The sequence below is a fragment of the Festucalex cinctus genome, chromosome 21, assembly GCF_051991245.1.
Source record: "Festucalex cinctus isolate MCC-2025b chromosome 21, RoL_Fcin_1.0, whole genome shotgun sequence".
Taxonomy (NCBI): Eukaryota; Metazoa; Chordata; class Actinopteri; order Syngnathiformes; family Syngnathidae; genus Festucalex; species Festucalex cinctus.
In genome coordinates this window covers 6,536,646-6,553,229 of record NC_135431.1, presented here as the reverse complement: position 1 = coordinate 6,553,229, position 16,584 = coordinate 6,536,646, and the positions used below count along the sequence as shown (strand labels likewise).

General features: G+C 41.0%; 1 protein-coding gene across 9 annotated transcripts in view; it reads right to left on the bottom strand.

The window, feature by feature from the left end:
• The window catches only part of cdc42bpab (CDC42 binding protein kinase alpha (DMPK-like) b), a 55,516-nt gene extending 44,032 nt beyond the window's left edge, over positions 1–11,484 (bottom strand). For 2 of the 9 annotated variants that reach the window (XM_077511221.1, XM_077511217.1), the window contains exon 1: positions 9,992–11,480. In XM_077511221.1, coding sequence (XP_077367347.1) covers positions 9,992–10,169 — 178 coding nt within the window. In that variant the 5' untranslated portion in view covers positions 10,170–11,480. Of the gene's footprint in view, positions 1–9,991 lie in introns of all 9 variants that reach the window. The other 7 variants (XM_077511216.1, XM_077511218.1, XM_077511220.1 and 4 more) reach the window with 7 other exon arrangements.
• Positions 11,485–16,584: the final 5,100 nt, after the last annotated feature.

Below are 16,584 nucleotides of genomic sequence, written 5' to 3'. Positions count from 1 at the left end.
CTACGCCCAATGGACAGCAATGTCCTACATATCACAAGAGGACTAAAGTAGTTACGTAGTGTCATCACCATTTAATGAATGTAGGTGCAGCACATAACATCAAGTTGGCTAAATTTCTATTGTTGTTTGTTGGGTTGGTTAGTAGGATTACACAACTGCAGTATCGTTCAAGTGACAGTCTGGTAGTGGCAGTCTCCACGAGTACCTGATACCTCAAACTAAAGACAGTATCAGCACTGTATGACAAATACCATGAAGGCATTTGGTGCATAAGCAAGCATCGTCTCTTCCAGGAAAGTGCAAGAGCACAAAATGGAGTGATCACTGCTCATGTGAATCAAACAACAGCTGCCCATTGAAAACTTCAGCCGAGATGAACGGATTGCCAAGTGCGAGGGTGCGCCTTGTATGTGACATTGCGGATTACAATACAGATAGGCCGCCTCTGAGAATATAACGTCCCAACATAGCAGATGTTCCCAGAGGGATAACTGCATGATCTTTATGTTCTATTAACATAGTGCACATTCTTTTGTCATCTAGAACGTTCAGGTGGCCCTGTTCCACATGGTAAATGATCTGATGTAATGCTGAGTTAAGAAGATCAGGCTGGAAACAGAGGAAGAGACAAGGAGTGACTATATGGTGATGGCCGACAGTGGAATGTCTGTGAAATGCAACTCACTCACAGAAGGAAAAAAAAAACATTTTGATAATACCCACCACCTCAAAAAAAAAAAAAAGAAAAGAAAAGCTCTTCCTGAAAGCATGCGAGAACAGGATTCCTGCTCAGGAGAGAATGCTTGCACAGATTGTCAGGCGGTGCACGGCAGTTTCACTTTATCACGGAGTGCATCCAGACAATGCAAGTGATTCAGCCTGGAGGAGGAAGGATGTGAGGCTATCAGATCAGCAGCATGTGAGACTTCACTAAGTCAATGAGCACCATTGAGCTGGAGGATGGATGAACGGTGCTGAAGCCGGTGTCAACGGTGCTCTCGTCCAGCTAACAGTCCTCAAGTCATGCATATTCACTTGAAAAGATGGGGAAGTCAGGATTGCCAGCAAGAGAAAAATGACACAAATGCAGCAATGTACTTTTATAAATAGGCCTTAAAATAGATCAGATGACCAACAGATTTAGCGCTGCACCACAAGCCAAGGTCAGCACACTGTCAACACACTATCAGGCAGCAATGTGGTCTGAGAACAAAGAATTGTAAACCACAACAGAAAGTCCGATCCTCACCAGTGTCAGTTTAATCATGTTTAGTTATTAAGAGAAACTACATTAAGGGCATCTTGTCCCTTGGTCAATACTTCATTTTGATTATCCCAGAATGACAGAGCTTCGTCCAAGTAGTGACAAACGGCTCTCAAAATACAACCACTGACTTCTACAATTAAACCACATTGTGAGAAATGTATAATAATGTCTTGTAAGCTAAAGAAATCTGACAGATGCATTCATGGAGACAAGAGACATGCTTGCCCGATCTAGCTGTCCAGTGCCAAGCTAATGTACACCCACCAGTCAAGGACCACAACTGTTTACACCACTGATCTGAATATATGACTGGATAGCCTCAAAATATATTTCTGGCTTGCACGGGTGTGTATGGGCTATCGGCTCGCCAGTCATATATTCAGATCAGTGGTTAACACCCAAGTAAATCATAACATGTAAGCATCATGACAATCGAGGCATTCCTTTTGGTATTACTGATATGGCATGGTCTTAAATTGCCATTTTAGGACTTACATGTGCAAACTGACAGCATCAGTAATTGTAGTATGTTGGTAGTCCTGAACAAAAACGACAAATATCTGCCTTGTTCATTCTGTATCAAGTTCCCTTTACGACTGTGACAGTGTTAGAAAATGAATCAAAGCACATGTGCGTGAACATAGCAAAAGAACTCTATTAGTAATGCAGCTCATCTCTGCGCAATAGGACACCTGCAGGCTCAGTTGACTATAATTGGCGAGAATTCATGCATGAGTCTTTCACACGCTAGTTGTATGTATATGCAATGCACACGTTAAAAAAATAAAATAAATAAATACGACAGCACGTGCTGGCTAACTGGGGCATGGCCAACACAGGCAAACCCAGGGACATACTTAGCAGTCACTAGGCAAAACTGGGATATAGCAGTGTGGGAGGAAGGGATAGGAGAACGAGACAAGAGGGCAAAGGGTGGCATGAGGAGATGACAAACAGAAAATAGGCAAGAGATCTAATCTAAAACAGGATAGTGAGCGGAGATGCTCGATTATAACAATTCAGCAATAGCTGGAGTGCAGCATTTGAAGAATGCACCAGTGATTAGAAGCCGATTGACTGTCATTGACCACCACAATGAAATCCACAATGAGGGTAGAGGCAGACAGACAGAAAGACACACGGAATGAGAAAGGAGGGGCGAGTGGGGCACTGGTTGACAAAGAGGTCGATCTGGCCCCTTCCAAACAGCTGCTGTGCTCCCGAACATTGCACCTCAGCTCCAAATTCCACAAGCAGTCCAGCAATGGGGGCTGCGGACTGAGTCAGCGCTTTTTACACACACAACTGAGCACTCTGCTCAAAGCAGCCGGGAGATGCGCAGCAAATACAGAAAGATATAAAGCACAGTATCCAGTGGCTTACAACCCTTTCCACTTGCAGAACCCTGATACAAAACCAGGTTAGACACTTGCATCACTAAGCTATTTTGATTAACCCATTAAAGGCCTAAAGCTTAGAATCACTCCCTAAAACCTGAAGTTTTCCTGGAAATTCAACAATATTGTCAATGCCTACTAAATTATTGATACCTCAGCCCCTGAAGCAGATAGAAACATAATTCCAAGAACATTTCAGATCGTACACCTGTGGCGTTCACATAAGCCTAAGTTTATTATTATAAACCTTCAATTTAAAAGAAATCCTTATCTAGAGTTCTGGACAACAAATTCTAAATAACAACCACAAGAACTGCAAGTCATAAGGTTTCTAAACTGGAAAAAAAGTATTTCTCCACTAGTAAGTACATGCCCACAGCTGTGAAGCAAGCAGATCTTGATTGGATTCTTTGGCATCCCCCCCATCCAACCATAGCTGGGGTTTTGAGCCTGTTTCTCTGCTGACAGATAAACATCCTGCAACAGGAAAGAGAAGCCAATCTGGAGGAGGAGAAACCAGAGGCCAGAGAAAATCACATTATTTATGAACCTGTTCTGTGACTAGGCTATGGAGGGCTCTGGTTTTAAGAGCCACAAATAGGTTTCGTCCTGAGTTTGATACAGTGGAGGGTTGGCCAGAAGTCAAACTCCCATGCTGATCTTTTTTTGCGGCCGCAAAAACACAGACGATGCATTGCGATTTACATTTTTATGCTACCTCTAGAAACCCTTCTCACATATTAAAGGATTATCATGACTAAAAAAAGATTAGTTCGGAGATATAATAGTGTACACATGGTTTAAAATGGATCTACTGTGGAAGCCAAATTGAGTCTGTGGCTGAATCCCAAGAAGCCTTTCATTCTCTAATCCTTCGATTTAACAGCGGGTAGAGGAGGTTTGCTCCAAAACTTTGAATGTATTGCATTGTTTTAATCCTCTTTCCATATAAATTTTATCATGGACATATACTGCTGTTGCAATTGCTCAGTACACTGGGCAGAAAGTTCCATTGCCCCAGAATCAAGACAAAGGACTGAGTAACTGACTTTTATTTAACCAAGAGCACCAATTGGTTAGCGGCAACAGAGCTGAAAGCCCCTACTGTATAACCATATAACAGTACACTTCAGTTTTTAGTTCAATTTAACACAGTTGTGCATCAAGCAAACCGTAGTAGTCTAATAGTCTTGTGTTACCATTTTTTTTAGGCTGGAGACAAAAATTGTGCGATATTGCACCATGCTATTGCGACAGCATGTAATTCTCCAATTAATTAAAGGCGGGACAGTTCAGTGAAGTGTGCCGACAGCAGCTGTAAATATGAAACATTTTAGAATACAGCCAACCTCCAGCAGTCCACTACAACATAGGTGATAAGGGATAATTCTGGACTTATCAATGGACATAGTGTGTCTAGCCTCCCACCAAAAGATTGCTAAAAGATACCACTCTGACTGGCACTAAGGATTCTCCGATCCGATACAGTACTTGTATCGGGTATCAGCCCCAATCCTGGAAAATAAATGGGATCAGGTATCGTGACAATTGTCCCAATATGAGATGATCCTATTTGCACTGACAAATCCATTATAGAGGTTTGGTTCATGACTATTTTTATATTTTGTGTTACCAAGCTAGGGGAGCGGTTGGTTAATTTACAATTGGTCCACTGTTGTACAGTTATTTAATACGCACTTCACAAGATTTATATACATCATTCCAGGGCACAATGTTCGTTCAGACAACAATAATGTATACTAATTCTTAATCAGTTTTCCTAAGACCAGTGCTGAAATGCTTTCATTTCCTGTCTCGCACATCCTCTCCAACCAAACGGGAAGAGACAAAGCTATGTGAATGTCTTTTTGTCTTTGCAAGCTGGCTGTGGATCCCTTTGATCCCAAATGGATGGACATGGTAGGCACTAGGCAGGAGTCCAAAACTTTGCCCATTAACAATAACAACAGGAAACTATGAAAAAGGCATTCAAGATGTTTCCCCATCTGCAGCATTGACTTCTTGTGTCACTCGTAAAGAGAGGCTTGTTAATTGGTGTTCCAAGCTGAAAAGTCATTTCTTAAATTCTTGCAGGCATTTTTCCAGAATGACAAATGCTTACATGGCATGAAAAGCCCAACTAAGTGTTGAGTAATTTCCCAGGATTCAAGCTTTTCCTATGCTTATGCCAGTTAGACCTGTGGAAACACAACCTAATCACACTGTTGATAATAGTAGTAGTATGATGACAAATAAAATCAAGCTAATACCTGCCAATCCAGTCATTACAAGTAAACTTGTGGTTATGGCGGTATGAGGCGTGTGCTTTATGTTAAACCATGAAGTCCATTAGAAATGTGTTTTTAAAACAATTCAGGAGGAAGAGAAAAAAACATTTAAGCCTGGAGTTACACAACCGGTCCCGGTGCCTAATTTCAATGTACTGACTTTATCCCAGTTACGTGTATTTTTCGAAGTGATACATAGCAGACATAACTGCATTCACAGTCTGTACACATCAAACACCATGCATGCCCATAAACATGTCTCAACACTGGGGCACCAACAAGACTTAAACAAATTTAAAAAAAAACTTACAAAATAAAATGCTGAGTTAGTGAGTACCAATATCCAGTTTTGCTGCAATCTCACAGAGATCTAAGCGTGTGAACATGTTAAATCAAATTTTCATTGTTGCATTTTAATTGCTGCACCAAGTGGAAATTTCCAATGGATGTGTATGCATCCTAAAATAAATACGATAAATTAATCTCCCTGGTAATATGTCTAAAAGTAACCAACATAGGTTCATGATAACATTCATGATATACAGCCCGTTCTGCAGGGGTCAAACAAACCCACAAGGAACGAATAGATTAAAAGCAAGATGGTGGGATGAGGGGATGGGCAGGGGAAGAGGAAAAGGGAAGCATGGGGGGGGGGGGGGGGGGGGTAGATGCCATTTGCGGTCAGGTCCTGGGGGTCCTGTGGGGCTGGCTAATGACCTGTGAGCTGCAGTGTATCCTTTGAGTCACAGAAAGGAAGTCAAACCAGCCCCTGCCACATTCTAATGAGCCATCACAATTAACAGTAAGCATGTCTGCCAAAAAAACATTCAAACAAATTGAGTGAATAGCTGAAAAGCAGAGCCACATTGGGGCTGGGCATTTGCTGGCTAAAGGGGAAAATGAACAACCAAATCACGAATTCATTCTTTTTAAAAAAAAAAAAAAAAAAAAAAAAATACTGTAGTAATTTTAATTGATGGGAAACTGAAAAGCATTTGGCGCACCTTGACGAAGATTGAGTAGCAATTAAATTTGTAAGAGTTTATTGTATGTAGTATTAGATTTTCAGGTAAATGTTGCACCCCAGCTTTAACTTTGGAAAATTTAGCCACCCTAGGTTTACTTCCTGGATCTGCATCACTTAATACCTTAGAGAAACACTATTTCATGTTTGTAAGAGAGAATATAAATCTTGTTGTAGCGGCGAGACAAATCAGACGACCTTATATGCAATCTGGATTCACTGACAAGGAAGTGACCATGTTAATGACTTCAACCGCTTGTCAACACCACCACAATGCTGGACACAAGTGAACACACAATGACACAATGCGCTAGAGCTGTCTCACTTCCTTGAATGACATCATGCAGACATTTAGTCCCAACTAGCTCACTGACTTCTTGTGCTTTCTTCCTGTTCGCTGTGCCCACCGTCACCGCCGGACAGCAAGACAGGAAACGTCAGAAGAGCCTGAGAGGTTGTGAGGATGTCCTGTTAGGAGGTTGCGTCTATAAAATTTTCAGGCCCAGTACCAAATTCACTGTAGTACTACAAACCCGGTAATCTTAATCCTTCCATTCAGCTGAGAAATCCAATTCATTGAGTTCCTAAATATGTGATAAACTCTGTTTTCCATCCACAACTACTGAATCGGCTTCAAAGTGGTCTAATCACATGCTTGCTGGTGGGAGAGTAATAGGCAGAAAGTACAAGATGCCAGGGGGCTGAGAGGATAGCCTCCACATACAAGGCTTTTTGTTCGGGACGAGGTGGAACCAAAGGGGCTTGACGTTGAATTTAAACCGTGTATAACAACACCTACTCCCTGGAACAAAAGTTTAATTGGAATGGCTATTGCCAGCAAGTCAAAACAACAAGTGTGCGTCCGTATATGCGAGTGCATACACACAGCTAGGTGTGTGCATCCGGGGCATGCTGCCAATGAGAGCCCTTGCAAGGCGGAACGCGCATACACATGCATCAGCTGCAGCTGAACAGCTGGCCAATGCGGGCTCATGCTGACGTGAGACTGAGAAAAGGTCAGGCAGCCTCCTCCATGTTGGCCTACTACAGGAATATCGCTGCCATTTTACTTCTATGAAACTTGGATGCACGAGGCAACACGACGTGAGAGGTGCTATGTAAAATTTTGTAGATTGACCATCTAGAATGTGCTTCTCTTCACTGTGTTGCGATAAAGATTAAAATGCTACATTGTGCATAAATACAACTCAGTCCATCTTCACAAACCGCACGAATGAGTGAAAGGGAAGGAGCACAAGCCTGAACTAGAAGTCAGCTCTGCACACACTGACTGCTGAAGTAAACAAGAGGAATCGGGATACAGTGTACTTTCCCATGTTCACTTCCCCCGTGGCTACGGGTCATGCAAGGGTCTCCATTTCAGGTGGAATGAGGTCATCAAACAAGAAGAAACGCACACCCAATTTAAATGTTTGCCTTCTTCTGTGGCCCATTCACTTTTGTGGGGTGCAAAACAAAATAACACTGTAGCACCTTATTGATGCATCATAAAAAAGGTGCACATGCCCGATGACTGCGGTTTGAATGTGGGGCCTTTCTGCGGGAGCCTGACTTTGGCTGTACATTCTTAAGTTGGCTGAAAAAAGGCAGCTCAGTCTAAAAGTGGCGCGTTATTGGGTTTCACACAGACCATCTTGAACCATTTTACAGCATGTAGGATTAAAGCGTGTTTATGCCATCAGATGTAGCCTGCTTTTAATAGGCTACCACTGCGACATTTGTTTTGTAGTGGGAAAGCAGAAATCGGAGGCTATGAAACGAATACAGTGCTTGTAATTTTTCAGTACAGGTGTGCTGATCTTTTGACCACGTGAGCTACCAAGAAACTCGAGGAAAGAACTCATTTTAAAAAAATTTTTCCCCCAAGATATCATATGTTTAAAAATGTACTAGCAGAGCCTCAATGGCCATTAATCAAACCATCCATCAAAAATCCACACAGATTTTTTTTTTTTTGGGGGGGGGGGGGGGGGGGGGGGATGCGCCAATACTACATCTGTATTACATTCATATTTGTAACAATGCTTCATAACTATGACACTGATACGTCCTTTACTAGCCTGACATTCAGATAGCAGCCATGTCAGATTGGATTGTACACAAACACAGAATAACAACTGGGCAAAACATGGCAGAAAAATGGGAGTATAATGAAGAAAGAAGAAGAAATAGTTGAATAGATGATGGGCAAAACATGACATGGCCTTTTCTTTCTCACGCTAAGCAATCCACCACTTCCATAGTTTTACCAAACCACAGAGATCACTTTTTAGAAGAAGCCTACAACAGGTTGTACAGATGGTGATGGGTGGGGTAGACAAAACTGAAAAACCACAACCGAAATCAACCACCATTTGACCATCTAACTACCATCCTGTCTACTGTAATTATCACATCTGTCGTCTTTTCAAAACTGATTACAAATTAAATTCGAGGGGTAGTTATCACCTGAATTTTTTTAGAGGTTTACTTTCACTGTCTGGTGTATCATTAATCCACATTCCCTCCTGTGAGGGCACATAGTTGTTGCTGCTTCCAGGGCTTTCCCAGACATGCAGGGCAGGGCAGGGCAGGCTCCAGCAGCTTGCTAAAAAAGGTGAGTTGTTCACATTCCTGCTTCATGCACAAACTAAACACCCGATGTCACACTGGCGCGCACACACTCTTCTACACTAACCAGTGTGCGTGTGGTCCCCCATGTTCCACCTGATCTTCCCCCCCCCCCCCCCCCCCCCACTAACTTTGTATGAGAAGAGTGGAAAGGCTACAAAACTGGAAGCTTTACACTGAAAACACCTTTCCTGGTTATAAACATTTTGCACAGTAACAACAAATAATTGTACCTGCAAAGAAACGGAAGTCAAACTGACATGTGATAATCTACCGATTATGCCATTGATAAATCAGAGAAACTGTGCATGTGCGATAAACACTTTTGCCCTCCCCAGATTCTACTGTACTATCTCTGACATTGATATGTGTATGGCTTTAAGAGGGGGAGCCTGGCCTGAGAATGCCAAAAGCATATGCACTGGTCATGGACAGCTCACAAATACATGCGATAATCAAACATTGTGAAGAATAACTGTGGCTTCAATCTTGTAAAATAGAACTTTTATCGTAAAATAAAATTACAACTTATAATATGTTATTCTTGCAACATTTAATCTCCCTTAAGTGCAAAATATAAGGGCTGCAACCACTAATTATTTCAGTGATTGATTATTCTGCAATTTGATTTATTTATTTATTTTTTTTGACACGTTTTAATTTCCATCCCTTCAAAAGTGGACATTAATTTAAATTAACAGTGCAGGAAAAAAATAATTCTGATTCTGTTAGTGGTTTAGTCCATAACATGTAGACAAATGGGCAAAAATGTTGATTACTCTTTTCCAAAGTAAACACAAATGTTTTCTTTTTATGTAACAATAATCAATCTTCTATTATGGAAGACAATAAAAATTGAAGAATATTTATTGATGAAAAGCTGAAATTACAAGGATTTGGATACGTTTTTGTTTTTTTCCCCCAAAAACTTAATTAATGGATGAATTGACTATCAAAAATAATAAAGAGCAATTTTATATATTGCACCTGTACAAAATACTTATTCTCAAAATTGTTTACTCTATTCAGAATGGCCTCCTCGTTACTTTGTGAATTTATTACAGTAAAAGTATTTAATATATTAACACAAAGCTGCATATTTTAAGACATAGGTATAAGGTAAAAGGGTAACAGGGAGATGCAGGATACACTCAAGTATGACAGCTTGTTTTTAGGGGGGTTTGTTTTTTAGGGAGGGTTAGTAGTGTTGAGGAAAAGAGCAGGCCAACTGAGCCCCACGACTACTATAAAAGGAATGTGATGTGGAAGGGAGGGCCAGTGCACAGCCAACATTATTAGCCTATCGTCTTACCAAAAAAAGAACAACAATGAAGCTGGCTGCACAGGCCAAACAGAAATAAATTGTAGTAAAAGACTGTCTTACCCCAATCCAGAAACTCCATGATATTCTTCTCCCGTCGGAGGGGAGAATTGTTGCACTCATCGTAGAGACACACCAGGACGTCCAGAAGGGTTTCCACACTAAGACACTGGCCATTGGACTCTGTGGGCCCGTCCAAAATCAGCTTCTCCAGCTTCTTCAAACGCACCTCTCCCGACATGTTTGTACAGTCCAGTTGGGGTTATCGACGAGCGAAAAATGTGAAAAAGGTGGGCTCAAAAGGGCCAGTGAAAAAAAAAAAAAGTTATTTCACCTTGAATATGTTCCGAAAATTAAAAAAATCACAAACTTTCAGCTGCTTTCAGTCGCTGTATTGCCGATTTACTCATTATCTTTGCTTCGAGAGCCACATTTTGGGTGGAAATGGGGAGTAGCAGCTCTCCATGTTAACATTCCTGGTCGCCGCAGGGCACAAGAGGAAAGTCGAGTAGTCCCAATAACATAGCCTGGCTGCCCCAGGCCGGTTGGTTTGGACGCTGCTCCTTGATTTAACAAAAAATGGAAAACGGTCCTCTCGCTGCGGTTTAACACTTTCCCCTGAGCAGATGTGGCTCGCATTTGGGATTCTCCATTCCGGCTTTCAAAAATGCAAGACAGAGCCGCAATGCTACAAAAAGCCCCACTGCCCCTCCTCTGCTTCGGGAATGCAAAGGGCGACACAGGCTTAGTTAGCAGCCTGCTACTTTAGCCAACTAGCTCGCAAGCTAGCGACGTTAACGCTGCTTACTTCGTTTAACTGCTAAACGTCATCATTACAATCCACTTCAAAGGGTTCCCGTGTCATGTGGTCAACGCGCCTGTCATACGTAACACAAGACGGACCCTTTCAAATAGTATTCGTAATTTGCACCACAAAATATCCTCTCGTCGCGACTCAGTGCTGCCAGATATGTTCTTTAAATCCCAGTGTGCGTCCTCAAACTAAAACGTCTCCTTAGTTCCAACCCACTTCGACGCGACGGTTGTTAAAAGAGTTCCAACGAAGTAAGTTGGCCGTCAAAATGCGAGGGGGCCCTCTTCTGTTTTGTTTTTTTCTTTTGAAGGTTACACTGCAGTCCGTCTCACGTCAAATGGAACGCAAAAGTCTGGGCCGGCTGTTTCCAAACACGGGACGCAGCCTAAACTCCCTCTTGTCCTCTTGTCCTCCTCGCCTTTTGCTTCGCTTGCTGCCTCCCCCGCCGGTCGGTCGCCTCTTTGCTTGCCTTCACACAGCGGAGCTACCCGCTACCAGAGACATTCAAACGTTCAGATGACAAATTAAACCGGCCTCGCGTTGCATTATGGTAATCGAAGCTCGTCTGTAAGATACCAACGAGGAAGTAATTAAACGTCTCACCGGAAGATACTCAATACAAGCGCTTACAAGACAGGTTACATATGTTAGCTTAAAGTGCTACAAAAAAATGCAGGTGGAGACGCTTAGAATCGTTAAAGCTACCGCGCATGCGTAGAACGAGCTACTCCGCCATCTTGGCGTTGATTTACAGCCACTCTTCCTTGTCTCATAGCATCTTTGGTTGCTTCTGCGGGCAAAATCCCAGATCACCGTCATGGCGCCCATAGCAGCATCTGCTGTGCGGAAAAGAGGGAGGGAGTGGAGAAGGGAGTGATGCTGGGGGATGTCAAAAAATGTGAATGGAAACTGCGGGATGTCTGTCAGGCTACTGGTGGTGTGGTGCATAGCAGGGGGTGCATTGCAATTTGTTTTGTTTTTTAGTTGTTGTTGTTGTTGTTTTTTAACAAAACTGCTATACAGTGCTGTACAATAAAGCAACATTAATCTGTTGCATTGCAGTCACACTTATCATATATGACTTAAAAGTCTCAATTTAACTCAATCACATGCTTATCTGAAATAAATCATTTGCACAATGTGTGTCCACCCATTCTTTGAACCCAGTTAGAAAAATAATTTATAATCAAAGTGAGGCCCAAATGAATATTTGCTAATCCTTTCTGAACACAAATGGAGTTCAACATATGACCTTTTATTCTCCATTACTCTGACTGACTTATCACACCGCATGCTTTTGAAGTGAGACGCTTATCACAGCTCAAAGTACATCAATTAATGATTAACAGACAACATTGACTGGTCCATGATGCACACGTCTTGTTTTCCTACTTTGGACTGGCAATATCAACTTCTTCTTTTCCCTGATATTTTACTATGTTTTCTCTAAAGCACTGTCACTTTGTTTTAATTGGTGCAATATAAAAATGTTATTAAAGTTATAATTGTGGCCTATACGTGCCTCATCTCGCTGTTGCATGTTGTCGTTTCCTGACATGCCGGAAATGAACAATGATTTTAGGCAACAATCGGCCATTTGGAGCTGTGTGCACAGGAATTTATTGTTTATCAGCGGCCTACACTCTAATAGATGTTTGGTCCATTTAATTGCCAGGTGCCACTCTTAACAGAATAGAATCAACACGACACCTTCCTCTTTTTCACCTCAGGAAAATAATAAAAAAGGATGCCACTAGGTGGCACTAAGTACCTTTATCCTGTCATCTAATCACAGTATATTTTACAGTATGAGGACTACAAACAAAATAAAAAATGTTAATGTGCAGATATTTCATTTTTGCATTTATGTTATTATCAGGATTATTATATAAAATGTAAATTATGGACTTTTTTTTAAATTTTTACTCTTTTGTTTACTGTTTTTCACTATTCATTTGTACAAGATGGATGGATGGATAGATAGATAGATAGATAGATAGACAGACAGACAGACAGACAGACAGATAGATAGATAGATAGATAGACAGACAGACAGACAGACAGACAGACAGACAGATAGATAGATAGATAGATAGATAGATAGATAGATAGATAGATAGATAGATAGATAGATAGATAGATAGATAGATAGATAGATAGATAGATAGATAGATAGATAGATAGCGAGTTATGTGACAATGGCGCCCCCTGGTGAACATTACGAAATAATTACTTTTGAAATAGTACTGTATTATTTCACTTTATGTCCCGTTTACTGCATATAATTTGTGATTTTCTGTAATATATATATTTAAAAGAAATCGTGGCTTATCAAAAAGTTCGATTAATTAAAAGTTAATGCAAAAATTAATGCTAGTCCTATCTAATCATGTCTGATCCTATTTGTCTAAATCGACTGTGCCGCGCGGGATTAGTTGAGTAGAGCCATGCTGAAATGCAATTAGACGATCGCGTACTTGACTGGGTGATTGAGCAATAATTGTTCATAGGTCTAGTCTGGTCTGGCGCTTTCCACCTGTGATAGACTGCTCGATGATTATTGAGCAGTTGTTTGGTTTGCAGACGCAGCCGATGGATCGTCGTGGACGTCTGCTGTCCCTCGGGGGCCCATTATGGTGCAAACCAGCAATCCGTCAAATATTTGACGTTCAGATATAGATCGTGGAGCATGTGAATAATAATGACGAATTTGCACTGACCACCAACAACAAGTTCAATATTGACTATGCGAAGCTGCTCCGCCTTCGCTCCGAGGGAGGTGTTTATAAATGAGAGTATCATTTGCAAAACCAAAGCCCCTTCCTTCTGATATGCCAGCGGTTTATTTCAATTTAAAAAAAGAAAAAGAAAAAAAAGATAGAAAGCACACATTCTTTCAGAGTCAGCATTTTTGGAGGCCTGCAAAAGTCATCTGTAGTCGCACAAATGGAAGGGAACGACCTATAAATTGAACGTCTTTTGAATGCAAATGTTGCATGTTAATTAACACCTCCGTTGTTGATTGTGGGAGTTCAGTGGCCTTTGATTGAAAAGAAATGGCACCTAGCAGTTGAGATGTGGCTTTGAACTAAAGGCAACTTGTCTCTGATTGACATGGGAAGGAAGGAAGACTGCGAAACATCACACAAAAGGACATCTTCATTTGCCGAATTAGGGCTTGTAGTGATTAGAAGAGGGAGGACAAATGTATTTTTGTGTGTAGGCACTTAGACTGGCTCTTGACTGCACTCCAGACAACCTGATTGAGCACTTTGGGCCATACATTTAGATAGGGGAAGGAAAAGAGGGAGGGGCCATACACTTCACGTCACACTCACGATAAATTATTATAATAATTTTAAATTAATACACCCTTGTAATTTTTTCAAAACTAGATTAATAAGGATATTACATTCACCAGAATTATGTTAGATTAGCTGCTCCACTATTTAGACATGGTCCAAGCAGGAGTACCTTTACACTGACTTTTCTGCCACCAAAGTGACATTCCGGCATGCATATGTTCGAGGACACACTCTCGCGCACAAAAATCAGGATATTCCCAGCGTAATGTATATTGGGGCATAATGAAACTGTAAACTCTTGATAAAAACATCTAAAAGCAGGTTTGAATAACTATTGTGCCATTTAATTTTATAGTATAGTATTACAGTATTATTTTGTGAGTTATCTATCTATCTATCTATCTATCTATCTATCTATCTATCTATCTATCTATCTATCTATCTATCTAGCTAGCAAGCTAGCTACCTGAAGCTACTTAGCTAGCTAGAGAAATAGTGATTTATCTATCTGTCTATCTAGCTATCTTGCTACCTGAAGCTACTTAGCTAACTAGCTAGAAAGATAGTCTATCTATCTATCTATCTATCTATCTATCTATCTATCTATCTAGCTAGCAAGCTAGCTACCTGAAGCTACTTAGCTAGCTAGAGAAATAGTGATTTATCTATCTGTCTATCTAGCTATCTTGCTACCTGAAGCTACTTAGCTAACTAGCTAGAAAGATAGTCTATCTATCTATCTATCTATCTATCTATCTATCTATCTATCTATCTATCTATCTATCTATCTATTTTAGAGTTGGGTATCAGTACTAGTGATGGCAGCCGATACCCACTTTCTTATGACTGTTTTATCATCAGAACTACAAAACAGATATGAAGAAGAAATGAGAAGATTAGAAAAATGCCATTAATTTCATGCAATGCTGAGTAAAAATGATATATTGTGACATAAAGGTCTTTCTTCAAAATTATTTGTCATTGGTTATTGGGGGAAATTTCATGAATCAAAAATACTACGGGTATCGGAATCGGTGACTACTCAAGAGTTGAGTATTTGCATTTAATTTTTGTGTATGCATTTTCTTAATTAAAGGGATACTTATTTAGCCATTTTGGCAGTCAAACATGAATATTTTGCCTATAATAAATTTGATATTTTCATTATTTTTCATGTACAATTAATACCTTTAAAAACACATTTTGCAACTTGCTGTCGACTGAAAATGACATCACAAGGGCTCAGGTAACCAATCACAGCTCAGCTTGTGAATGTCACATGCCCAAACCTAGAAAACAGGTGAGCTGTGATTGGTTACCTGAGCCCTTGTGATGTCATTTTCAGTCGACAGCAAGTGGCAAAACGTGTTTTTAAAGGTACTAATTGTATGTGAGAAATAATGAAAGTATCAAATTAATTATAGACAAAATAGTAACTTTTTATTGCTATAATGGGCTAAATAAGTGAAGTATCTCTTTATTGAAAGCCAAGCCTGATTTGAACTTAGTGAATGAGTCAGATGCTATACTTGACATTTCTGCTATTCGTATACAATATTAACTGCTAAAGAAATATTGAAAGTGTGATAGTGTTCATATACATAATTAAATAACAATACGACAACACCAAAAATTATTTTAAGCCCTGTGCTTGGTGGCACAATGTAACCCAACAAATTATAAAGTGTCATAAAGAACTCCAATTTAGTGAACATTTGTGCCAATAAGCAAGTATGAGGGTCCTACTTCTGCCCGCTCAGATGCTGCAGGCCTGGCAGTCATCTGTCATTTGCTCTTCCTGTGTGCTTCTTCAGTCCCGTCTGACATCTCCAAGCAAACAGAGGCCAATACACAATCACAGGCCGGGCCGTGTGGGCAGCCAGTGAGAGCGGCCCTCTTGTAATGTTTGTGTGACAAAAAAGGCAAGGCAAATCCTCGCAATGGAATCAGATAATCACCAACCTGTGAAGAGCCTGCCCCAATCCACATCCCTCGCCCCCCCACCCCCCTCTCGGGCCCTTGGATTAACTGTCTGTTTGACTAATAATTTTAATCTACCAGGGAGAGGACCAAGAATGGGCGACAGGGCTCGGAATCAACATCTAATCCTAAAACCCTCCCCTCCCCACGCTGCATTGCATTTCCTCCTGCAGGGAAAAACCTACATGCTGGATGAGCCCATCTTTGTCTGCTTGCTCAACGCTGGACAAAAACAACGGCTCTCCAGACAAGACAGGGTGCGTGACGGACTGCTGCCAGACTGTCCCAGGCCTGACATCGTCTGGTGGAATGTACACATCAGAGTGTGCAGACAAGGGTGCTATGGTGAAGAGGGGGCACTGCAGGTTCACAGGGTCAAGAGATGTCTGTCTGGGGCACATCTGGAGCAGATGTAATAAGAGCGAAAGGCTGATTACAACCTTGGACTGCTTCGCCAGTCAGTTATAGGGCACATAATGGAGGGCTACCTTGAAAAAATCTATGAAAATATCCAAGTATGCTCTCTCCGATTATCCATCAACCAATCAATAACAAGA